Source organism: Xyrauchen texanus, chromosome 24 (assembly GCF_025860055.1).
Source record: "Xyrauchen texanus isolate HMW12.3.18 chromosome 24, RBS_HiC_50CHRs, whole genome shotgun sequence".
Taxonomy (NCBI): domain Eukaryota; kingdom Metazoa; phylum Chordata; class Actinopteri; order Cypriniformes; family Catostomidae; genus Xyrauchen; species Xyrauchen texanus.
In genome coordinates, this window is record NC_068299.1 from 35826526 (window position 1) to 35853517 (window position 26992).

Sequence of the window (26992 nt, forward strand, 5' to 3'; positions counted from 1 at the left end):
TTACCAGCATCAGAATGGTGGCTAAGAGTCTAGTGGGCTCAAACATGCGCTTTAGCTGTTTAAGAGGTCCCATCAGGAAACAGGTGCTGTAGGTAACAGTGACACAGAATGAGGTACAATCACAGGGAGGGCACACATGTATCCATCACTCACAGTAACACCAAAGCTGCTCAATATGTGGATTAACAGAATTGTAATACGTTTGTGAGACTTGTATACAAAAATCTAGTGGCACCAATCTGGTGTGAGTAGTAAGGCTGAGCGATATAGCTGCGAAAATGTTATCTCAATTAGATGTAGACCGATATATCGGTTTTACCGATTGTGGCAGGGCGGAGGGCGGGGTCGGGTCGTGATTCCGCACACCAGGCCCCTAATCAGGCTAACCAAGCCTCAGAGAGGGATAAAGACAGACTGGAGACTAAGACTTTTTTTTCCAAAAATCACATTAAGGAAACCAAAATTTAATCCATACAACTTCAGTGGTTAAATCCATGTCTTCAGAAGCAATATGATAGGTGTGGGTGTGAAACAGATCAATATTTAAGTCATGTTTTACTCTAAATCTCCACTTTCACTATGTTTTTTGGAGCTACAAATTTCTAAATCACCATTCACTTGCAATGCAAGAACCTACAGAGCTAAAATATTATTTAAAAAAAAAAGTTGTGTTCTACTGAAAAAAGGTGATAAATTAAAGGTAAAGTAAATTTTATTTTGGGGGGAACTATCCCATTAATTCTATAAATTACTATAAAGTCATTAGAAAATTAAATGGGCAAATTAAGTGCAAAAATTCTCACGGTGTTGATCATTTGAAATATATTGTACATTTTCGATATATCGGCCAGCCCTAGTAGTGGATAATTTTTGTTTTGTCTTGTCCTTACAAAAAATAAAATCCTATTGATTTTCATTAGAGTGACAGGACGACATCAAAGGCCCCAAACAACATTATTCCAAAATCAATATCACTTTTTATAAACTTATGCGGCCTGGGGGAGGGGTGAACCCCGTCTCCCCTGCATTATTCAAGCAACCTTACCCAGGACACTTATTAGATCACACAAGCACTAATGCATGAGGAAGCCATGATGTCATCATCTCTCCCATGAGAGTGAAGCAATAATCTGATGTTTTCAAGCAAAGGTTTAACTTTTTAAAAGAGGAAAGAGGCTTGCTCATTCCCTGTACAGGGCTCAGAAATAAGTATGGCCAGATCGCCCAGGGCCAGTGTGAGAGAGTTGCAGGCCAACTTATGGAACTGTGAGCAGCCTGATCTCATGAACATTTCGTGACTGAAAAATTATGTGCCTTTCAAGATTTGTTGCAGTTTCCCAGTGAAATGTCTAGTGAGGGCGACAAAAGCGAGTGAAATGTTGTTGTAATCAGACAAGGTTTTTGAGGTGAATATTAAATGGAGTTTAATGTTGGTTTTGATGAGTAAAACATACCTCCCTAACCTAAAACTTTCACCTAAACCTACCCAATAGTGTCCTATAAGCCAATGTGATGTGAACAAACCAGACATCCTTACCCTTAACTAACACCTAAACCTAACTGATAGTGTTCTTCTAAAAACAAATGCAAAATAAAAAGCAAATGTTCTGAAGCAACCACATCATTTTGTGTTGCTTCTATGACACTTTTGTTTCACATGTCAGCTTGAATGCTTGTCTGGGCTCGAACCTTGGTCTTCCGAGTCCAAAGTCCAACAATCTATGAGGTGAGCTACCACAAAAGTTAACCACATTACACAAGTGTGTAAATGTAGGCGAGTTTGTAATATAAAAATGGGTCGCTTTCAAATGATGTAAAAGTGGTTCATATCATAACATAGCAGTGTGTGTTAATAAATTAATAATCAGCCACTGTAGTCATGATTTGTGTGAAAGTGAATAAAAATCACAGTTTTTGCAGCGTCTGTAGTGTTAATTTCACCAGAAAACCACGACGAAACATAGAAAGTTGCACGTAAATGTCAGTTTGCAAAAATATAGTTTTTTTTGATGAGACTATGTTGATCAATTGCCCTATCAGCTTTACAGTCTTACATTTGCTGACATTGTACAGGTGTTCATATGCCATGTAAAATTAATCATTTGGTTTTCTGTGATGTTTTGACCATTGTTGATGCAAATTGTGCTTATAAAAAAGGTTAGATTAGTTTAGCCTTTATTGTCTCCCTTAGGAGAAATTTGTCTTGGGCATTCGAGAGAATTCAGTCAACTTAGCAGCACACAAACAAATAAACTACAATTAACATGTATTTGCACATCAGATATTGTTCATCAGGTTGTTTCAGTCTCTGTCCAGATCTTCACTTTAAACCAGTAATTAACAATTTCTACTCTGATGTCTAGCTGGAAATAAAGACCACAATCTGCATTGTCACTTCAGTCCGGGTCATGACATTGTAATGATGTTTCCTGATGCCTGCTAGTGTATCAGGTCAGTAGGTTTCCAAAACAAAATCATGACCAGAACCCAGATAGCCCATTCCTTCTGAGCATAACTCGTCACTCTAAACACGTAACTTCTGTTCCTCTGTTAGTACAGGTCTATGATTAAGGAAACAGTCTGGTTACTGATCAAACCTGATCAATTTTGTACCGTGGTGGCTGAATTGTATCAGTTAAATGATTTCTCACAGGCTTCAAAGTGAAGAGTAGTCCTCGGATATGCAGAGGTGCAGTCTGGGAAAATGCCTAAATTGCCTGGGAATTCTTCTAGGCAGTTTTTCCATCTCATTGCCCTGGTTACTCACTGGGCCTCTTCCTAGTTCCTTCATCATGACTGGAAATAAATGACAGACGCGATCTTCTTGATATACCGGTGTCGTGGTTTTCAAGGATTTTAGCTCCATTATGAAACTTTCTCATGATTCACACCAAAATCAAGAGAAAAAAATAAGAATATTATAGTGCGTAAAGAAAATAGAGAGGATGTAAATCATCTCATCCACAATAACCTTTTTATTAAAATGAGCATAAACAACAAACACTACCATGATGTTTATACTGTATATTATTTTGTTTATTCCCATTACAATAGTGATGATGTGAATGTTTTGTAGTGACAGTCTGGGGGGAAACTGTGCCACTGATGCATTTTCATTGTGTTTTTCATTGTGTGTGTTTTTATGAATTCTATGATATTTCTGACTACTGTTGTTTGAGCTTATTAAAATATTTCATCAAGATAAAGTTCCAACAAGCTAACATAGATGAGATTTTGTCGAAATTATGAGAATGTTTTATGATAGCCTTTAAAGCATCAATTAGAATGGGTTGAAAATTCTTAACAAAATCACCAAATGTGATTGGTTTTCGGCAAGTGTGTCATCTCAGAGTTAAATTATTACTGCCTATAATACTGATATTATATTATAAATACTTCAGAGCTGTCACGGGAAATTGCATACATACGTCATTCGCCCGTGCATGTTGACGTCATATCCGTACACATAGAAAATAAGATCCTGCTACTGTTGTGCGTGTGTGGGAGTAGCTGAAGCTGAAAGTTTGAAAATTGATCATGGATCATTCCAAATGTCAAACCTCCAGGGAATCACTTTGTAAAAACAAAGAAACCCTGAACAGAGCAGAGTCTAAGCAAAAAGTGAAAGCGACTCAATCAACATCGAATCAACATCGGCTTGGCTTTTCAGAGGTGGCGACAACTCAAGAGATCTGAAAGGATTTAAAAGCGACACACGTCTGTGTGTGTGTGTGTAGTGAAATACAATAATTATACTTAAAGTGGTGCAGAACTTTTCACTTGCTAGCACACGTGTGTATTTTTCTTTATAACGGCAATCATTTATATAAATAAATGCTTTAGACCTAGGCTTGCCAAGGACATGTGTGTCTTGAAATGATGTTGACCACTGGTTGGTAACAATGACAATCTATGAATTAGTTACTACCGTGGTCTATTTGGCCAGAATATCCTGCAGTTATAAAAACTTTACAACGTTTGACCTTATCAGACTAGCAATCTTTATGTTGAATGTTAATGAACGTTGCCAAACTTTTGTAACATAATTTATATCAAAACATCAATGTTTCCAATAAGTCAAAACAACAGCAGAAGATATGGCACTTATCTGATCAGATGACATGTTTTCAGATATCTGTCTTTTCCTATCTTTCGTTATTTATATGTCCAATCGCTCTGATAAGATGTCCTGTATCCACGTGTACACCCGTGCCTCAAACCACATTCATCCGCGCAGAGGAGCAGAGCCAAACCACAACTTACGTCATTACCAAAACAATGTTCTTCCGCAAGACATATGCAGTTGTATTTTTAACCACTATAGGGCCAAAAGTTACATAGTGTAGCTTTAACTGTCATATAAATTATATTACAATGCTAAATGCTAAAAAAGAATACAAAACAATTGTTTGTTTTTTTTCCAGAATGTTCTAAAACAGGCATAAAGAACATTTTCTTTATGCAAAATATATATTGATATTTCTTTCTTTTGGGATGTTCTTGACAGGTTATGCGAGATTCTGTAACGTTTATTGATTAGTTGATGAAAGAACTGACAAATGAACTGATTATCAAATTATTTGCTAGTTTCAACACGCTTTAAATGTTAAAGGAATGTTCCAGGTTCAATTGACAGCATTTGTGGCATAATGTTGAGAACCACAAAATCTAATTTCATCCTGTCCCCCCTCTTCTTTAAAAAAAGCAAACATCTGGGTTACAGTGAGGCACTTACAATGGAAGTGAATGGGGCCAAGTTTTGAAGGTCTTATAGGCTGAAATTCATTAAATTTAATTAATTCTTCTATTTAAACATGTGTATTACCTGAGCTGTAAAGTTCTTTAAATGGTCGTTTGAATGTACGGCATATGTCGTCCTGGCAACGAAGTTGTAAAATTGGCTAAAACTTTACAAAGAATAGGTTAGTGAGTGATTTTATCACTCTAAAATCATGTTAACACACAGATAGTTTATGTCTCGTGGCTATACTTTTGAAACAGTGAGTATTTGAACATTTACAGATTGGCCCCCATTCACTTTCATTGTGAGTGCCTCACTGTAACCAAGATTTTATTTTCTCTTTCTCTTTAAAAAAAGGACGAACAGGACAAATCGTTTTTTGTGGTTATCAACATTATGCCATTATGCTCTGTAGCTCCAAAAATCACATTAAGGAACCAAAGAAGTATCCATACAACTCCAGTATTTAAATCCATACCTTCAGAAGCGATATATTAGGTGTAGGTGAGAAACAGAACAATATTTAAGTCCTTTTTTTCCTCTAAATCTCCACTTTCACTTTTACATTTAAAAGTCACATGTGGTGCCTGTTTAGTTTCACTTTCACATTTGACAGTGAAAGTGGAGATTTAAGGTAAAAAAAATGACATATTGATCTGATGAAGATCTTTTGGACTTCAAAGGTCTGGTCACCATTCACTTGCATTGTTTGGACTTACAGAGCTGAAATATTCTTCTAAAAACCTTTGTTTGTGTTCAGCAGAAGAAAGAAAGTCTTACACATCTGGGATCGCATGAGGGTGAGTAAACAATAAGATAATTTAACCTTTGGGGTGAACTATCCCTTTACCTTGTACTGAATCCAGAATATTCCTTTAATTCTGAAACCACAAGTTGATTTAAAGTGGTTTAAAGTACTGACTGTGGTACTGTGTGGTGTGGAGGCCATAGAGAGAACAATGAGCATGAGCACCAGGATTCATTTGGCCTTGATGATCTTTGCTTGGCTACTACTCATTCTCATGCGGTAACTAGGGGGCAGGCCAACCAAGACGACTCAGTTTATTTTATGTATCGTATGTTTCCTGCAGGTAACATAAGTTTACACCTGTCAGAGTAAGAATAAATCATCAACTGTTTAAAAAAGTGACAGTGCCAAGAATCTGCAATCATCCACTTCAAATACTGTATTGATTACCAAGACTCTTCAGCCTGCTGGCGATTTCAGAGAACCAGGCAGGCCTGTTCTACTATTTGGGAACAGAACATCTTGTACCATGGCAATCCAACAACACAGTAAGAGGAGAGGAACAAGCAAACATAAAACTCTACTGAAAAGATAATGCATGTCAATTAAAGCCAAGGAAATCATTACGAGCACTTGACATGACAGAGGTTTGTTCTTTCAATCTGAGTGGAACACTGAGAATAAGTGTTATACTCACATGCACTTATTTTGTGTATTAACACAGCACAATGTTATGAAACCAAAGTGAAAGCATGATTTAGAGGACTAATCTTGTCAGCTTTTTTAATGCAATCATGCCTTGAAATGACATGTAACATAGATATGAACATGTAATATCAAATTCCTGATGTCTGAGTTCATGTTAGGAAAGCTGTGGGTCACTTGAGGTGGGTGGAAGTTGAGTCCCCAGTCCTCTGATCACAGAAATTATTAAAACGAAGCAGTTTCTATAGCTGATGTGGACAAAGCAAGAAACTGCAAAGAGATCATGGACACACTGTGCAAGAATATCCACGTATATACTACCAGGAAATTAATTCTGAATATAATTACACGTACCTTGCAAGTGCTGAAATGTTTCCAAGGGTGTAAAATACCGCAAACAGCTTTAGTCCAGCTTTCGGCAAGAAGAGGAGTGCAGTTCCCTGTTTCACAGGGCAAAATGTGGCATGTCAGTCCATTTTCAAACATTTCTGTAAAGCTATACACTCACCTAAAGGATTATTAGGAACACCATACTAATACTGTGTTTGACCCCCTTTCGCCTTCAGAACTGCCTTAATTCTACGTGGCATTGATTCAACAAGGTGCTGAAAGCATTCTTTAGAAATGTTGGCCCATATTGATAGGATAGCATCTTGCAGTTGATGGAGATTTGTGGGATGCACATCCAGGGCACGAAGCTTCCGTTCCACCACATCCCAAAGATGCTCTATTGGGTTGAGATCTGGTGACTGTGGGGGCCATTTTAGTACAGTGAACTCATTGTCATGTTCAAGAAATCAATTTGAAATGATTCGAGCTTTGTGACATGGTGCATTATCCTGCTGGAAGTAGCCATCAGAGGATGGGTACATGGTGGCCATAAAGGCAAGGACATGGTCAGAAACAATGCTCAGGTAGGCCGTGGCATTTAAACGATGCCCAATTGGCACTAAGGGGCCTAAAGTGTGCCAAGAAAACATCCCCCACACCATTACACCACCACCACCAGCCTGCACAGTGGTAACAAGGCATGATGGATCCATGTTCTCATTCTGTTTACGCCAAATTCTGACTCTACCATCTGAATGTCTCAACAGAAATCGAGACTCGTCAGACCAGGCAACATTTTTCCAGTCTTCAACTGTCCAATTTTGGTGAGCTCTTGCAAATTGTAGCCTCTTTTTTCTATTTGTAGTGGAGATGAGTGGTACCCGGTGGGGTCTTCTGCTGTTGTAGTCCATCCGCCTCAAGGTTGTGCCTGTTGTGGCTTCACAAATGCTTTGCTGCATACCTCGGTTGTAACGAGTGGTTATTTCAGGCAAAGTTGCTCTTCTATCAGCTTGAATCAGTCGGCCCATTCTCTGACCTCTAGCATCAACAAGGCATTTTCGCCCACAGGACTGCCGCATACTGGATGTTTTCCCTTTTCACACCATTCTTTGTAAACCCTAGAAATGGTTGTGCGTGAAAATCCCAGTAACTGAGCAGATTGTGAAATACTCAGACCGGCCTGTCTGGTATCAACAACCATGCCACGCTCAAAATGGCTTAAATCACCTTTCTTTCCCATTCTGACATTCAGTTTGGAGTTCAGGAGATTGTCTTGACCAGGACCACACCCCTAAATGCATTGAAGCAACTGCCATGTGATTGGTTGATTAGATAATTGCATTAATGAGAAATTGAACAGGTGTTCCTAATAATCCTTTAGGTGAGAGTATGTGTGAAACTCAAAGCTCAAAAACACACAGAAAAGCTTCAAATGGAAATACATTTATTGTGAGTTATCCACTATCAATTTCAACTTTTGGTACATGAATAGGCAAAGCACTTCTGCCACCTAGTGGTGTTGCACAGCTGCTATATGGAGAACATGACAGAAAACATTTCATATCTATATAGATATGAAATGTTTTCTGTCATGTTCTGTCATGTATATATATAGGACGAAGTTGTCAAGAAACATAATGGCTAATCTCTTTTTCTTTAAGTCATATTAAAGCTTTAAAGGAATTCCTGCATCAATTTTCACCGTACATACTTAAGGACATAAGGCTTTATGCACACATAGTTCATGGACACTGTTGTAAGACTTATCAGTGAAGCGTTATCATCACTCTTTTGTGGGCTAACTGCAAATCAGCTGAAAGCAGTTGGTATCTAAAGGAGGAGAAACAGAGTTTCAATAGAAACAGGGTGTTGAACATGCTAATGAGCTACTTTTATTTTAAGAACCCAACTCATAATTCCTTACTCTTTGCATCTCACAATGGCTGATTCTTTCCACTCTACAAAAGGTTGTTTTCAAGAGTCTTGCCAGATGAAAATAGCTGAACTCTGCCCCTACTAATGTATATACAGATTCTTTCTCAAGTTTAGAAGAAAAAACAAATAAAAGCGTAAAGGCAAAATTAGTAGAATGAAAATAATTATATCAGTTCTGTACAATTAAAACAAGTCTTATCAGTGAGTGCGGCCAGTTTTTATAGAAATACATATTCAGTCATACACTATCTATATCTATACAGAATTCCCGATTTGATTCAATTCACAAGCTCTCAATTCGAACTTGATTCATATGGGTATATTTCAGTTATAATGTCCACTTTACTTACATATGAAAGAAATTCTCTCCCAGATAATGCTGTTAATTATCCAGGGGACATTTGAACTATTCTAACTATGAACATTATGCAAATATTAATTAGACTAATTATATATATTTTTTGGTTTTCATCATTTGTCACATTTTAGCCTTTTAAAAAACATATAAATCAATATATTCCATCAACAAATATGTTATTATATTGCATTTATAATTTTTTTGTTGAACGTATAAATGATACAAGTGTCTTCATTGCTTTGTTGAACACATGATAAAAATCATTACTGTCTCTTTAAATAAACTGGCAGTTCTGTGAAGAGTGTAAAAAGACCAACATTAAAGAAGACCAACATTAAAGAAGAGTGTAAAAGACCAACATTAAACCTGGAACATCCCACAATAAGTGATGCATTTGCCCAGACAACGAAATACCCGACATGTTTTTATATCACTGTAATTTTCTTAGTTTGATCTGAAAAGCACTTTTGGTCAACTTCTATTGATTTTAAATGTGCTCTATAAATAAAGGATGTTGAAAAGAGATGTTGCCCTTCACAACTGTTGAAAAGCTTTTAAAAAGTTGAACAATGCACATTTACATTTTTTCAGTTTCATTTGAATGTTTAGTTAAAATTAATAAAAAATAAAGTTAAAATTTGAAATCAAGCTGCCTTATTGAAAATTTACCCCATAGTACCACTTAGTGTCCAACCAGCAGTAATACTTCTATTCTAATACTTCTATTCAAGTTGACGCCACAGACGGCCGCCTCGGTGTGTGTATGCGCGTTGTTTTGTTTTGTTTTGTGTTTTAACTCGTTTTAGGGTTGCGTCGTACCGGGAGCTCTTTCACCAGAGATGAGCTCATGAACATAAGGGGTACAACTCCAGAGGACTTATTTCCTACTTTTCTTCTCCCTACACTGGAAATTTTGGACATTCTGGTCAAAGGTGCACTCACCTTTACTCAAGCAGTGAAACGCCGAAGGAGAGGGAAACGGGCTGGTGCGCTTGTGCGTCTTCGCCAGCGAGCATTACGCACACCGTTACCGGGAATATTTCTCTCTAACGTGCGTTCACTGTCCAACAAACTGGAGGAATTACAACTGCTGTTGGGGAAAAACAGGGACTTTTCTTCATCTACTGTTTTGTGCTTCACGGAGACGTGGCTTTGTGGATTAATACCGGACTCTGCGCTGCAGCTGGCAGGCTTCCAAATTTACAGAGCGGACAGAGACACGGAACTTTCCGGCAAAACTAAAGGTGGAGGAATCTGTTTTTACATCAACAGCAGTTGGTGCAACGATGTGACAGTGATCCAGCAGCACTGTTCTCCTGACCTGGAATCTTTCATCATAAACTGTAAGCCTTGTTATTCACCCTGTGAGTTTGCTTCATTCATTCTGGTCGGTGTTTACATCCCACCGCGGGCCAACGTGCAGGCCGCACAGCGCATGCTCGCCGACCAGATACTGTGTGTGGAGCGGACCAACCCAGACTCTTTAGTTATTGTCCTTGGTGACTTCAACAAAGGAAACCTCACTCATGAACTCCCTAAATTCAGACAGTTTATTTAATGCCCGACCAGAGAGGAGAATATTCTGGATCACTGTTACACCACAGTCAGGAATGCTTATCATGCCGTCCCCCGTGCTGCACTGGGAAACTCTGACCACGTCATGGTCCACCTGATTCCTGCGTACAGGCAGAAACTAAAGCTCTGCAAACCTGTAGTGAGGACATCAAGGAAGTGGACCAGTGAGGCTGTGGAGGATCTCTAGACATGTTTTGACACCACTGACTGGGATGTGTTCAGGACTGCCACAAACAGTCTAGATGAGTACACAGAGGCTGTGACGTCATATATCAGCTTCTGCGAGGACTGCTGTATTCCATCACGCACCAGGGTGAGTTACAACAACGACAAACCCTGGTTTACAGCCAAACTCAGAAGGTTAAGGTTTGATAAGGAAGAGGCCTTCAGGAGTAGGGACAAAGACAGATTTAAAGAGGTGAAGTACAAGTTTAGCAAGGCGGTGAAAGAGGCTAAACGACGGTACTCTGAGAAGCTCCAACACCAGCTCTCAGCCAACGACTCTGCATCTGTCTGGAAAGGGCTTAGGCAAATCACCAATTACAAGCCTAAATCAACCCAGGCCATCAACGACCGACGCCTAGCCAACGACCTGAATGAGTTCTACTGCCGCTTTGAAAGACCATGGGCCAGTCCTGAAACCATCCCCCATGACACCTCCCAACAGCTCCAACCACAGTGCATCACCTCCACCTCCACCACCTCAGCAGGGGCCGGGGCACCCCCACCAATGCCCACCTTAAAGGTCTCCCAGCTAGGTGTGCCTGACTCCACCTGCAGGTGGATCACTGACTTCCTGTCTGACAGGAAGCAGCACGTGAGGCTGGGGAAACACGTCTCCGACTCACAGACCATTAGCACTGGATCCCCCCAGGGCTGCGTTCTTTCTCCTCTGCTCTTCTCCCTGTACACTAACAGTTGCACCGCCAGTCACCAGTCCGTCAAGATTCTGAAGTTTGCGGACGACACCTCCCTCATCGGACTCATCTCTGATGGTGACGAGTCCACTTACAGGTGGGAGGTCGACCACCTGGTGACCTGGTGCAACCAAAACAACCTAGAGCTCAACACTCTAAAGACAGTGGAGATGGTTGTGGACTTCAGGAAGAACTCAGCCTCACCTGCACCTGCCCCCATCACCCTCTGTGACTCCACAATTGACACTGTCTTTCCGCTTCCTGGGAACTATCATCTCCCAGGACCTCAAGTGGGAGCTGAACATCAGCGCCCTCATCAAGAAAGCACAACAGAGGATGTACTTCCTGCAGCAGCTGAAGAAATTCAACCTGCCAAAGTCAATGATGGTGCACTTCTACACAGCCATCATCGAGTCCATCCTCACTTCCTCCATCACTATCTGGTACGCTGCTACTACTGCCAAGGACAAGGGAAGACTGCAGCATGTCATCCGGTCTGCAGAGAAGGTGATTGGCTGCAATCTGCCGCCGCTCCAGGACCTGTACGACTCCAGGACCCTGAAGCGTGCTGGAAAGATTGTGGCTGATCTCTCCCACCCTGGCCACAATCTCTTTGAATCACTCCCCTCCGGCAGAAGGCTGAGGTCCATCAGGACTAAAACCTCACGCCACAAGAACAGTTTCTTCCCATCCGCCACCTGCCTTATCAACAATGCCCGGTACCCACCCCTGACACTCTCCACACTCCACCTCTGGCTCTACATTTCACTGCACTACTCTGCTCTCTTTTATTTTATACTTACTTTTAATTGATACTGAGGGGACATGTTTATATTTATATTTATATTGCTTTATTTTTATTCTTGTTCATATATTTAGAGACTGTGTGAACGCACCTACAACACCACAACAAATTCCTTGTATGCGTAAAAAATGTACTTGGCAATAAAGCTTTTTCTGATTCTGATTCTGATACAGCGGTGTTAGTCGGTTTGAACGTGAACACCGCACCGGTGTCATGTGACATGTGAGAACCAATAGCATTTGGTGTCAATGACATCAAGCATGGGAAACCACAATGTGTGAATAGGATTTGCAAGCCAAGGTAGAGGCAAGGATTGTCAGTGAATAAAGTCTTTGATTTCAGACTGTTCCTCCCATAAAGTTATTGTATGTCTTCAGAGGATTTAAAATACAGTAGACAAAATAAAAAAATACTTTGATGGTGCTTTCTTCTTTTCTTTCTTGGCAGTATAAATAACCATCCACTTTCTTTGTATGGAAAAAAGCAGCTCGGACATTCTGCCAAACATTCTACTTTGTGTTTCATGGAAGAATGAAAATCATACAGGGTTGGAAATTATCGGCAAATGATGTCAAAATACTACAACTGTTCCTTGAAGAGCAAGGCAAAACTATTTGTTTGTCATTTGTAAAAAGCCTTGAATATCAACACAGGCTATATGTGAGTGTGCCTTCCGACAGAACAAATAAAACTTACAAGTATTGAGCAGATGATCCCTGCTGCGAAACAAATGAAGAACCACTTAACCCGCGTGCTGAAACTGAGGCTTGTGCCATCCAGGACCTACAAAGAAAAATCACAGGATGTCACATGATTCTCAATGCCCTACTAACAAAGAGTTCATAACTGAGCATCCTGATGTCTGCATATGATCCATTCAAAATACAATTCATGCATAAATGCACAGATCCACGGGGAGAACAAGACAGGAAGAAAATGTGCTTTTGATTTACCAAGTCAATGTTTATATGATCATGCATGCTTGTTGTGGTGTTATTTCCTGCATGGCCAGAACTTAGATACAGATATTAATAAAATGGCAGTTAACATAAACACATAAGGGCATTCCCTGTCTTATTTTAACTAACAGACAACTAACTGAAATGTACATAATTTAAAGGAGTCATATCGTGCAACCCCAATTCTGTAAAAGTTGGGAAAGTATGGAAAATGCTAATAAAAACAAAAAGGAGTGTTTTGTACATTCTATTCACCCTGTGCAATATTGACAGCACTACAACAACACATTATGTGATGTTTTACCTTGTGAATTTAACTGACTGTAATTCAAATACACACTAAAATCAGATAATTGCAAGAAGCTAAAGAAAATTTTGGACAGAAGTCAGTGGAGCTTCTGGACAGTGATTATGTATGGCTTCTCCTTTGCATAGTAAACACCTAACCCTCGGGGGTTGATGGACGCCCCGGCGCGTCCTGCTGGATTGTATTTTCATTACAACGGAAAGAACTTAAAATACTCCGTAATTTTGGGACGTACAGATAAGTGTAAGACATCAATAGAGACTATAAAGTGTCTACTTTTATTTGTGTACACTCACAATAACAACAAACCTTTGTGCTTTTGTAAAATAAAGAAAATAAAAAGGGTGCGCTTTCAGCCGTCACTGTGTCCACGAGCATTTCTGAAACACTTCACAAAAATTGAAATCTGTATTAATGCTTCATACCTAACAATAATTTACTGAAGACTTAGAAACAAAGAGAAATGTACTCTTTACCTCTTTAATGTTTTCCTTGTATCTGGATTAGCTGTGCATGTACAGTATATGTTGTAATTATACATAGCTGTTAAAAAGTTCTTCATTCACAGAATGCAACATCTACAACAGGCAATTAGGCAAAGAAATGTGTGATGCTGCAGTTTCCTTCATGATCAAAGTACATGTTTCATTTTTACTGGCAACAGGAATTGGTGCAGTTCCAAACATTTACTGTGACAAACCCTCTGGCCTTTGTTCCAATCATGACAAAATTATTGGAACGAAATTAACCAGTTATTAACCGGTTAGCAGAATTAAAAAATAATGTTTCCACTCTGGAACATTGAAAATCAGTAAGTTCCAGTTTTCGGTTACGTTCTATTGAGCACCTTAGATGGTGAAATCAGGAAGACTTGCAGACTTGAGTGAGATATAAGATGACATTTATTTGATGAATATAAAACAGAAAAGTAATGTCTCTCTTTGGCATAGTCCCCATCTGGCGGTCCGAAGAATTTGTATTCGGAACCGTCATATCCTGCCAGAGATAGGAGGCAGTGGCGAGGACCTACCCCCATCCAGGACGGGACTCAACTGGTGGTGGTGGGGTGGTAGAGGTTGCCGTGTTATCACACTGAAACTGCTCACAATGTGATAGATTGTGAGCAGTCTTATAAAGCAATGGCTTACATGTGATGAGTACATGAGTTACCCAGCTAATGGTGCAATGAAGTACAGCTGCTAGTCTTCCCGCTAGAACTAAGCTGCGCTTACATTTCTCAAAGCGCTGAATTATTTGCTCACACATCAGTAGGCAAATTGGCAAGCCTCGACCCATCTTTGCTCTTGAAGGACTAGGCTGTTTTGAAGGCTCCTTATACAGTATACAGTACTATGACACGATTACCTGTTTCACATCTCCTGTTTCACATCGCCTTGTTATTAGTCCTAAATTGCTCCTGTCCCAACTTATTTGGAGCGTGATGCAATCATCTGATTTGAAATGATTGAATATTCTCTAAAAAAACCTTTTAAATTCACAAAGTAAAATATCATATATTGTGTAGTTGTAGTGCTTTTAATATAGCAAAGTGTGAATATCATTTACAAACTACTCTTTTTTGTTTTGTTTATATTAGTATTTTTCATCCTGTCCCACCTTTTTTGGAATTGGGGTTATACATTTCTTTTACTTTTTATTATTTATTAATAAAATGCTTTTATTATTAGAGGTCAACCCAGAGTGGATTTTGCCGATACCGATAACCGATTAATCAGCCGAAGTTTTGTAAAAAAATTAAACATTTATAGCACAGATTTTGACAATAACCGATAATTCCAAAAAACAACAATCGACACTGATTAATCGGTAAAACTGATTTATTGGTCTACCCCTAGTAATTATAATTTTTTATTTTGATGTGTGCCAAAAACAGCTATAATCGAATTTCTGATAATGTTCCACCCTCTATCTGATCCTCAGAATTAAATTGGCCATGTTCTCAACAAGATGTTAGAAAGTTGCAGAATGTACCGTTTTTACAGCTTAGTTTCAATAAATTCTCTGTTTTTAACTTGGGAGGAAGTTTTACGTTCTGAAATTTACAGTTTGTCAATGAATTATCAAAAGATAAAACTGAAAAGAAAAATAAACATTTATTTTCTCACAATATGACCCCTCTAAAAACACTATATAAAACAAATCAGGATTTAAAGACACAAAACAATTGAAAGGGTCTGTAATGAAGTTTAAACCCCAAGATCAGATTGGCTGGCACAAACCATACAACATCCGGAGGTCATGACCTTACCTCACATGATCCTTCCCCTCAGGAAGCATGTAAAATCAGCAATGTTACAAATATCATTATCACGTAACAATTATTGGCAAATACATACACAAAATGCAGTTTTGTACAAGGTACCATGGTAATGCCATACTTTTATGGATGCCAACATGCTGGTAATACCATATTATTCTTTTAAAAACCATGTTTAATGAGTTTAATCATTCAGGAGACTATGGTACGTTTTGAAGTACTGTGAAATACTATATTTTGGACATGGTACCATAGTAATAACATGTTTTTGGATCCTATAATGATGGTAATACCACGGTATTATTTATGTACATACCATGGCGTACAACAAAGTACAAGGTATTATTATGTTATTACCATGATTAAATTTTTTTTTTTTTTTATGTAAGCATGGTAATAACATGTTTTATATATTACAATGACAGTAATACATCTGTACTCTATGAAATACATTGGAGGAGTCCCATTTAAATTATATGGTAAATTAATATGTTTATTATACAATACCATGGCATATATCAAGGTACAGCGGTATTACCATTTACCGTACCATGGAACCGCCACAGTACTTACGTTTGTAAGTGTTTCAAAGATAGTGAAGCATGTATCTCCATCTGAATCAACAGTCTGACTGACAGTACTAATGTGTTCTGCCCATTACAGACAGCAAAATAAGCACACTTTCTCTGTACTTAATAAAGCACACTTTATCTTCGTACCTGTGCTGTAAGCCCCACTTCTTCATTCTCCTCTCCACCACTTAATACACGACGCAACTTGTCCATCGCTGTTCGAATGTTGAAATGCTTGTTTAGTTAAAATGCTAGGACACTTCCTCGAAGTTTAGCATTTGACACAAGTCAAACTTGGCGTTTTTTCCCACCCGTATTCCCCGACATCCCGCCCTTGGACTCAATGCTATTTGCTGTGATTGGACGCCTAGATGACGGACTTCTCAACCGCCCAATCATAAAGTGATAGTGGAGATGGTAAGCCAATCATGATAAAGAAGGCGGGACTTTCTGGAAAACGGATGGAAACAAATAGACTGGTGGAACGCAGGCGAGCATGCGCACAATCGATCTCAAACCGTTCTCTATTCCCTATATAGTGCACATGTGTCAAATAATATTTTATTAGACAAACAATGTAGGTAATTGTTTCTTGTTTTGTACATTTTGGTACTACAATCGAATCACATCAAATATTATATAGTACCAATGCCTTTCTATGTGAAAACACACATTATGTCATGAAAACATTTGACTTATGACAAGAAAACGACACATTTTGATCTTTCCCTTTTAAAAGTTTAGTAGACATCCCGGATAAAGTATGTTTTCAATTTAAATTTAGCGAGGGACTTTACGAGCAAATGCAAAACTTTGTTTAAACCTATATTTTTAATATATCACAGGCCCTGTAATAGGCTATAGGCATTTTAATAAGCATATAGTTTACATGTTTTTTTAAATTAATAAATAAATATAATCTCGAAAGAGTTTAACACATAGCATAATGCTCACGAAATCTGCTGCAAACCCAAAAATAAACGTATTTTTTATTTCTCCACAAATACAGTATGTTCAAATATCAGTGAGCCTTTCTTTCGCTAGCTTTCTTTTTTGTCAACTTCTATATTTTAACGTACTTTTCCTTTGACCCCTGGATGTCAGCGGAGAAGAAAAATACACACAACAGTTAGATCCAGCCCTCGAATCTGATTGGACGAGAGACGTTACATGTGCACTGATGGTGTGACACCATCAGCACTCCGATGCGTCACTGTGTGTGTGTATCACTCTGCTTTTGTTTGTGCTGTTCTATACTAAAGTGTAAGAGCAGTGCAGATCTGTTAGGAGCTATGGTTTGTCTTTTCTTTTACATGTCTTTTTTTTTTTTACATTACATAAAAGATAATTTTTTTGTGTAATATGAGCCAGTTGGTGACGTGAAGTGAATCCGTTAGTCATTGTTTACATAGAACAGCACTTCGTGATCGCTCGTATTACTAATACATTACTTAAGCTAGGAAATTTAAACAGCTTTAAACAAACAACTTGAGCATTAAGGCTCATCACAGCTAAGAGACACAACAGACTGGAGTTTCCACATAGGAAACATACTGTTTAAAATGGCAGAGGACATTCCTATTTCTTTAGTGATTGACTCTTGCGCACCACCTACTGCGAAATGGAGAGGAATACCCCCGCTCAGATCGCTATTTTACCACTGAGAAAGCTGATCTTCAGAAAGCTGACAGCATCTCTGCTCGGGTGTGGCAACAGGTGATCACACACGCTCTGTCTCTCACTCTCTCTCCACCTCTCTCTCTCTCTCTCTCTCTCTCTCTCTCTCACACACACACACACACACATCCATCCTTGTTTATCCAATAATTTGTTTGAAACAGCACAAGTCGTGATACTATTTCTGATACTATTTCTGAAGATATAGCATATAAATGATTTAATATTTTGTTTATTTAACATTTTATGATGTAAAATTTTATGATGTAAAAACATTTTAAAATGTAACATTTTATGTTAATAATAATATATAAATGTTTAGACATAATTTTGTTTTTCAAATTATTATATACTTAATTATATATACAGTATATTTCTACTTATTTTTCCTTTGACCCCAGGGTGTCAACGGAGAAGAAAAATAAAACAATAATAATAATAATAATTTAAATACATGACATTTCTAATTATGTGAATTTTGTGAATAGGCCTATTGATATCAGAGAAGATATAGCATATAAATAATTTAATTTTATATATATATATATATATATATATATATATATATATATATATATATATATATATATACATATATATAAACATACTGTAGATGACATGTCTAAATATGTTAATATTGTGAATGGGCCTAATGATGATCTGATAACCATTTGAATAGAGAACTGGCATTTTTTTTTCTCCACAAAGTAGGCTTTACTACCTATCAGAATCTTGAGACATGTTTGATCAGATTTTCATCAATGCTGTTTATTTTAGAAACATTTGGTATGCACTCCAACATAGAGCATAAACTATAGCCTTTTCTAACAAGGATGTGTCCTAACAATACTGCTATTTGGTATCACTGTAGGGAGTCACTGGTGTGCAGCATTAACTGTTTAGTTTTCTAACAAAAGCACTGATGTAATGACATAAGCCTGTTTCCCTTAAACACTGGTGAGGGTGCTGAAAAAACCCCAGCATTAAACAACAAATCTCAAACAAAACAATTTCACATGTAAAAATTAAGCCACACCAACAAGAGATGAAGTGTTTGGCTGCTGATCATCTGTATCATCATATTCATACAAAAATATTGGACTGTCTCCAATTTATCTTACAAAATGCATCTACTGCTATCATTAGTGTTTCAGAAGCTGCTACAAAGTTCAAAGTGCACGACTGCATGCAAATGGGATTTCTAAGTTTAACAGAGTGCATTATGTAGTTTAACAAAAATTCTAGCACCTGTTTAATTTTTGTAATAGCATTGAATTTCGGAATATTGATCAAAGTAGTCTAAAACCTCACTTTAGCTCAGATTATCAGGGATAATAATGTCAGTGTAGATGATGGCCTCAATACATCCACCATGTCATGTGTTTGCCAGAACTTTGATCTAAAGACTATATGCAATACACATAGAGCTACAATTTAGTAATCTAGTTCAAACTGTATTTGCAAATTCTTCACATTTCCAGGAAATTTTATACGCATGCCCACGTTAATATTATAGTCACTTTACCTAGTACAAAGGTGTGGCACTTGTTTGGGTTTTATGTTTATGCATAAAGGTCACTTAAAAATAATAATTACATATACAAAAATGAACCAGATATTTTCTATAAATGTATAAATAAATACATAGACAGTCAGATATAAAAATACAGTACATATACTGTACATGCAATATCAACAAATGAACCAAAGACAAATAAATAAATTAACCAATTTAGTCCAAATACGGAAGATGAACAAAATATACAAACATCAGAATTAAAATAGCTGCTTTTAAAAATAAAATATTCCTCACGTAAATGGTTGTCCACTTGAAGTCTCAGCATTATACAACATAAAACATATAACTGGGACATAAAGAAAGTAAGCAATCAAATAAGTATGGGTGCTTTCATTAACACCATACTGCTCAACCATTCATTTCTCACTGTACTGTACATGTCATGCATGTGCAAACGACAGCATTTCCAACCGATTGCACACAGTTTGGGAAGGATAACCGTGATCTATGCTGTCCACCATTCCAAGCTAAAACATTTCCATAATGATACACAAGTGCTCATCCACAAAACAACAGACATATCAGCCTGTTTTGCAGTCCTGACAGCTGTGATATTTGCATCTGGGCTTCAGCAATCTCTTAACATCAGTGGAAACACTGGGCAGATCATTTGCCACTCTTTGGAGATTGCTCTGGATGCTTTGGTGGCAGCCTGGTGCCCTGTCCAAAGGCTGGACGCTGGACATGTCTTAAAGCTGTTGATGCCTCTGTGGTCAGAGTGCTATAGACGAGTGGATGTGAGTCTCTTCATTCCTCTCCTTTGAGCCAGACCGGAGGACAGAACGGGCTCCAGTTTCGGGGCCTGAGGCGATCGGTTCAAAGCGGAGTATGTGGCAGCCATTGCCCCCTGGGAAGTGATGCCATACACTGGTTTAATATATCATAAATTACAGTATACTGTGGCAAAGCAAGAAAGCATACATTGAAACCCACCTCTGGTGATAATAAAGGAAGTATTATCAACCTATCCCTCTAAATCCGTGACATGGTGTACTTTATGGAGTATATTTTTGTTTTTATTTCACAGGCCAGTTTGATAGTAGTCTTGGACATTACCCTGACAAGTATTCAGGGCTCCTAAAAAAAGCTAAAAGATATGCATTTGTATAATATTCCCTGCATTTGGTCACCCATGAAGATTAATTTATTCCACAACCAAAAGTGTCCTATAATAGGGGTGTTAATGTCATAAAGTGAGGGGTCTTTGACTGGTAATTTGATCTCAACATTGCAGTCAACATGAGGGGGTACACGTACAATAAAACAGCTTTCTACTGATACTGAATGAGATTCTGTTGAGATTTTGTGTCAGATTAAATGATAATCATATTTGCCAAAAGTACTCTCCATTTCCTGTATGTTATAGTGTAGCCACATGGCAACAATTTATTTTCTTTTTACTTTCTTACCTTTCAGAACCAATAATATAACCAACAATATAATTGTTGTTTTTAAGCCACATGACATTTCATTTTTGTCTCCAAAATATTTTGTTCTCAGGTCACCCTTACAGTGATCCACAAATTGCTCTTTTAAACACATTGCTGTATGCTTCTTTCACATCATGATTTTTGCTGCATCTTTGGTATGTTAATTAGATGTTGCTATTAAATGATCAACTTTGTCTAACATTGTTTTACAGAAAATTAAGAAAATATGAATGTTGTCATATGGCAATGCTGTTTATAATGGAAAATTTGATATGTTGCCATATGGCAACTCTGCACTGTAATGGAATTGCACTAATAATCATTTTTATAGATAGACATCAATTATATTATTGCATTTATTCATATACTTATGAGAGTTATATCCATAAAATAATTGCATTTAGGCATAAATAACACAATTATGATTTGTATTTCTTCTTTTCAGACCAAAATAAACACAGCAATGTTTAATGGAAAGGGAAAGAAGAGTAAGATCTTCCGATTGGCAACAGCGAGGATGAGTTTAGAGATATTGATCATTAACACATGATAATGGTTCAATAGTTTTGGTTTGTAGACTTCCAAGTGTATAAATGCATAAATTAATTAAATAAATATTCATTTAATTTAAGGAGAAATTGATTATTTGTAATTAATTTAATAACGTTTTAAACAAACACTGTCTTTTGGACAATTTTATATTGTGGTACAGAGTTGCAACAATTTAAAAAAAAAAAAAAACATGTTTTTATTAGAGCTATTTTATGTCAGAAAATCAAATAGAAAACATATTTCACTGTTAGAACAATGTGTACCATGCAAGGTAACATCAGTTCTCAGATACAACTTTACAGGTAAACATTAGGTGGCGATATAAGACATTTTATAGTGGATCTGCCAACAGAAAATATCTTTTGATCATGTCATCAAAGCATACTTTTTCATCTGTTTTAGTGTTTTTTTCTTGTTTTTATTTTTGTTATTATTCAAAAAATGAATAATGAGTCTGAAATGAAATGAAAAAGAGCAGTACCTTCGCCAGTTGCACGTCCTGTCTGATGAGCTGGATCTGAGATAACTGATCGCAATTGACTATCCAGGGATGTCTGAGAACCAGAGGTGCTGTCAGCCGCTGGTGAGGGTCCACATGCAGCATTTTAGTGACAATGTCCTGTTCGAAGATGTCAAAAACATGATTCTTTTGAGTCTGAAATCTAATAATTCAGATGACCCTCATGAAAATGCTACCCACAGCACGTAGTAAGATTCATCATATGAGATTCTTTGATACATATCAAATATTCATTATATATATTAAGGATGAGTTTGCTGATGATCTATTCAAATTAAAGGAATAATTCACCCAAAAATAAAAATTCTCTCATCATTTACTCACCCTCATTCCATCCCAGATGTGTATGACTTTCTTTCTTCAGCAGAACACAAATTAAGTTTTTTATAAGAATATTTCAGCTCTGTAGTTCCATACAGTGCAAGTGAATGGTGGTCAAAACTTTGAAGCTCCAAAAAGCCTATAAAAGCAGAACAAAAGTAATCCTTTTATGCTTGCTTACTAAAACAGACCAAAATCAAACTCCTTTTTCACTGTACATTTTGTTTCATTTCAGTCTCTATGCACGATCATGATTTCAAGCTCGATAACACTTTCAAGTGCTTGACGCATGCACAGATCGCTAGATGGCGCTATAGGAAGTGTAGTCGAGCTTGAAATCGTGATTACCAATGAGACTGCTGATGTCAATATTTATAGTGAAAAAGGCATCATATTTTGGTTTGTTCTCATCCAAATCCAATTGGATCACTTCTGAAGACATGAATTAAACCACTGGAGTCATATGGATAACTTTTATGCTGCCTTCATGTGGTTTTTGGAGTTTATGGACATACAGAACTGAGATATTCTGCAGAAGAAAGAAAGTCATACACATCTGGGATGGCATGAGGGTGAGTAAATGACAGGAAAATATTTGGGTGAACTGTCCCTTTAAACAACATTGTGAATATTGTGATGATTTAAATGTCTTTTTTGGGGCCATTACACTTCTGTTATTTTAGAATAGTTTTGGTATTTTTCATGAATTAATATGTTTTATTAAAAACATATGTCGGTAAATGTTGCTTTTTACTACAATGTATAGTTATACTGGTACGTATAGCTAAATGAATATATATATATATATATATATATCTTTGATTGTTTTCATTTAGTGAAAAACTGTGTGGAAAACATGGTTGCCATAAACATTTTGATATACTTAGCTTCTGGCTACAATTACTATTTGTAAAGGCTTAGCTACAATATTTTTCTTCATTTGGACAATATGACTTGTTACATAAAAAGCAAGAAGAAAGCTGACCTTGACTGCCTCAGAGACTGTGTCCCAGTTGCCTCCTGACAGGGCAAATTTCCCACTGCCAATGCGGGCCAAGATCTCCTCTGGTGTGTCATCAGGGCCATTAGCGAAGGGCGTGAAACTGTGGAACAGAATGATCGCTGAGTATGTGAAAGGACGTGTGAAAATGTGCTTTCATAGAAAGGGTGAAAATAGGCTACATTTTTTTAAATGCGTTATTTTTAGCGTACACATATGGCTAGGTCGGAAGAGTGAGATGGATTTTTTGATTACACAGAAGTTTAAAGCTCAATCCATCACCAGTAACATTAAATTGAGAGTGCTGCTTGGCTGCTGATAGCTTTGGCATTGTGTTCGGGACAATTACTCTGTGTGAAGTGTTGGCTTGACCCGGCTTACCTAGTAATCCACTCAACCCTGCTCTAGAAATTAGTCACCTCATCAAGGCAATGGGAGAAAAGATGTTCTAATAGTGTTTTGACTTGTTTGTCTTAATTTTGTTGAAAATGACAGCTTAATGTAAATATACCTACATATAGTATGCCATGTCATTTAGAGCAACAAATGAAATCTGCTCATATTGGGATTAGTTTAACAGCAAGTTAATATGACAAAGAGTGGGTACATGTGATTACATCCATCAGGCATAATGGACTTCATAATAAATGTCCTTATGTGAGACAAGCGGTTGGTTTGTTTCGCTAGGCTAGGACTGATATTCTTTTTACTGCTTATAAAAAGTAAGCTCTTAACTATATTATTTTGTTGTGTTAAAATAAGGGAAATATTATGAGTACAAATAGGGAATACTCATACCGCTCTACAAAGCCAAAATGCAGTTGCCAAATGTGAAACAAAGAATGTCTTCAAAGTTTTTTGATTGAAAAGCCAAATGTGGATTATAAACTAGTCTGGCTCTTATTTTTGACTTAAATTTGTAGTTACTGCATTTTGCCTATGCAGTACAGCACACTCTTATGACTTATATAATATATATCCAGTTAAGACTTTCTTGACTCACCCTGCCAGCATGGTGTACAGTAAGATCCCCAGACTCCAGATGTCGCAGGCGGCATCATAACCCTGTTTCTTCAGGACCTGCGTGAATTATAGGTTTGTTGTGAATGTGAGAATATACAATATAACACACATCTATTTAAGCAGTATGGTACAAGAGGCTTTATTATATTTTCAATATAATCACAGATAAAGGCAACTGTTAGGCATGAATTGCAACAGATCATATTTACAATAAAGCACATCCTTAAAGAGATAGTTCACCCAAAAATGAAAATTCTCTCATCATTTATTCACCCCCATGCCATCCCAGATATGTAAGACTTTCTTTCTTCTGCAGAACACAAATGAAGATTTTTAGAAGAATATTTCAGCTCTGTAGGTCTGTACAATGCAAGGGAATGGGTGCCAAAATTCTGAAGCTTCAAAAAGCACATTAAGGCCGCATAAAAGTAATTAATCCGACTCCATTGGTTAAATCAAAGTCTTTTGAAGTGAAATTATAGGTGTGGGATCAATATTTAAGTAATTTTACTTCCTATAAATTGTCCTCCTGGCCAATTAGGTGGTGATTTGCACGAAAAATGTGAATCGGCAAAAACAGAAGAAGAAGAATGTAAAAGTGAAAGTGGAGATTTATAGTATAAAAAGTACTTAAATATTGATCGGTTTCTCACCCACACTTATCACATCGCTTCTGAAGATATGGATTTAACTTGTTCTTTACATGTTATTAAGTTTACCATTCGTTTGCATTGTATGGACCAACAGAGCTGAGATATACTTCTAAAATTCTTCATTTATGTTCTGCTGAAGAAAGAAAGTCACACATCTGGGATGGCATGAGGGAGAGTAAATTATGAGAATTTTCATTTCTGAGTGAGCAATCCCTTTGTGTCTAGCAATTGTTTTAATGAAATGGTTGACAAGACAAAACTATTAGGGTTATTCTCAAAAAAACTGATGTCATTCAGGACACACAAGAATTTTAACACAAGAAAGTTAACATTTTTGTAACTTTTCTATACAATGGAAGGTCTGAAAATACTGTACACACTATTATGAAGACATATTTAAAACATTTTCCACAATTTATTGATATTGTCTCTAGCCTAATATGTCCGGATATACAGTATTTACATTACTGTAACAAAGAAAAACCTAGGCCAAAATAATTTATAAAAGCTGATTCATTTTTAAAGATAAAAACCTAAACATTAAGATGAAAGAGTGTTCACTGTTTATCAATATATCATATCTCATTACCACAACTGTATACAGTGTGTGTATATATATATATATGAGACCAATATTCTGAAGCTACAAAAAGCACATAAAAGCAGCATAAAAACAACATATATATATATATATATATATATATATATATATATATATATATATATATATATATATATATACAGTGCCCTCCACAATTATTGGCACCCCTGTTTAAGATGTGGTCGAGGACTTCTAAAAATTCTCCTTTTTTTTTAAACAACATAGAACCCAAATGCAAAAAAAGAGAAAAATCCAACCTTTTATTTAAGTACATTATTTTGGTGATAAAAAAAAAAAAATCACACAGTTAGAAAAAAAAAAACTGGAAATCATGTGTCCCACAATTATTGGCACCCCTAACAATTCCTGAAAAATTTAATTGATTTTTTTTTAAATATACTTTTCTGTAGTTGCTAAAGTTGGTCAGGGTATCTAGGAACTTTTAATTAGTAATTCATGACTTCCTGTTTCCCTGGGGTATAAATATGACGTGACACAGAGGCCTAATTCTCTTACCCATTTGTCAACATGGCACAGACAAGAGAACACACCATTCAAGTAAGGCAGATGTGTGTCGACCTTCATAAGTCAGGCAATGGCTACAAGAAAATAGCCACTCACCTCAACTTGCCCGTATCTACAGTCAGAGGAATCATTAAGAAGTTTAAAACAACTGGAACAGTGACAAACAAGGCTGGTAGAGGTCCCAAGTTTATCTTGCCACAACGCACAGTGAGGAGGATGGTAAGAGAAGTAAAAAAAAGTCCTAAGCTCACTGTCACAGAATTGCATCAAAGAGTGGCATCTTGGGGTCACAAAGTCTCCAAAACAACCATCAGACGCTCTCTACGTGCCAACAAGCTGTTTGGGAGGCATGCAAGGAAAAAGCCTTTTCTCACTAACACTCACAAACGTAAACGTCTGGAGTTTGCTAAGCAGCACTGGGACTTCAACTGGGATTGTGTGCTTTGGTCAGATGAGACTAAGACTGAGCTTTTTGGCAACAAATACTCTAAGTGGGTCTGGCGTAAAACAAAAGATGAGTATGCCGAAAAGCACCTCATGCCCACCGTGAAGTATGGTGGAGGATCTGTGATGCTGTGGGCCTGTTTCTCTTCCAAAGGCCCTGGGAAACTTGTTAGGGTGTTGCATTATGAACGCTTTGAACTACCAGGACATTTTAAATAAAAACCTGATGGCCTCTGCCAGAAAGCTGAAGATGGGTCGTCATTGGGTCTTTCAGCGGGATAATGATCCAAAACATGTGGCAAAATCTACACAAAAATGGTCCAGCAGTCACAAACTCAAGGTCCTTCCATCGCCATCTCAGTCCCCAGACCTCAACCCAATCGAAAACATGTGGGGTGAGCTAAAGAGGAGAGTGCATAAGAGAGGACCCAGGACAC

The 26992-nt window shown here is 37.3% G+C and overlaps 2 protein-coding genes across 2 annotated transcripts in view; both read right to left on the reverse strand.

Annotated features, from left to right (window-relative positions):
• Positions 1–16531, reverse strand: part of LOC127618052 (vesicle transport protein SFT2A-like) — a 33573-nt gene extending 17042 nt beyond the window's left edge. Inside the window, exons 1-4 of the mRNA XM_052090285.1 lie at positions 16378–16531; positions 12811–12897; positions 6549–6634; positions 5–86 (exon numbers count right to left, since the gene is read on the reverse strand). Of these exons, the coding sequence (XP_051946245.1) occupies positions 5–86; positions 6549–6634; positions 12811–12897; positions 16378–16443 (321 nt within the window). The 5' untranslated portion in view covers positions 16444–16531. The remainder of the gene's footprint in view (positions 1–4; positions 87–6548; positions 6635–12810; positions 12898–16377) is intronic.
• A 2145-nt stretch (positions 16532–18676) lies between these two features.
• LOC127617782 (ribosomal protein S6 kinase alpha-2-like) overlaps positions 18677–26992 on the reverse strand; it is a 52302-nt gene continuing 43986 nt past the window's right edge. The window contains exons 18-21 of the mRNA XM_052089854.1: positions 24313–24389; positions 23295–23412; positions 21950–22087; positions 18677–20333 (exon numbers count right to left, since the gene is read on the reverse strand). Coding sequence (XP_051945814.1) covers positions 20208–20333; positions 21950–22087; positions 23295–23412; positions 24313–24389 — 459 coding nt within the window. The 3' untranslated portion in view covers positions 18677–20207. The remainder of the gene's footprint in view (positions 20334–21949; positions 22088–23294; positions 23413–24312; positions 24390–26992) is intronic.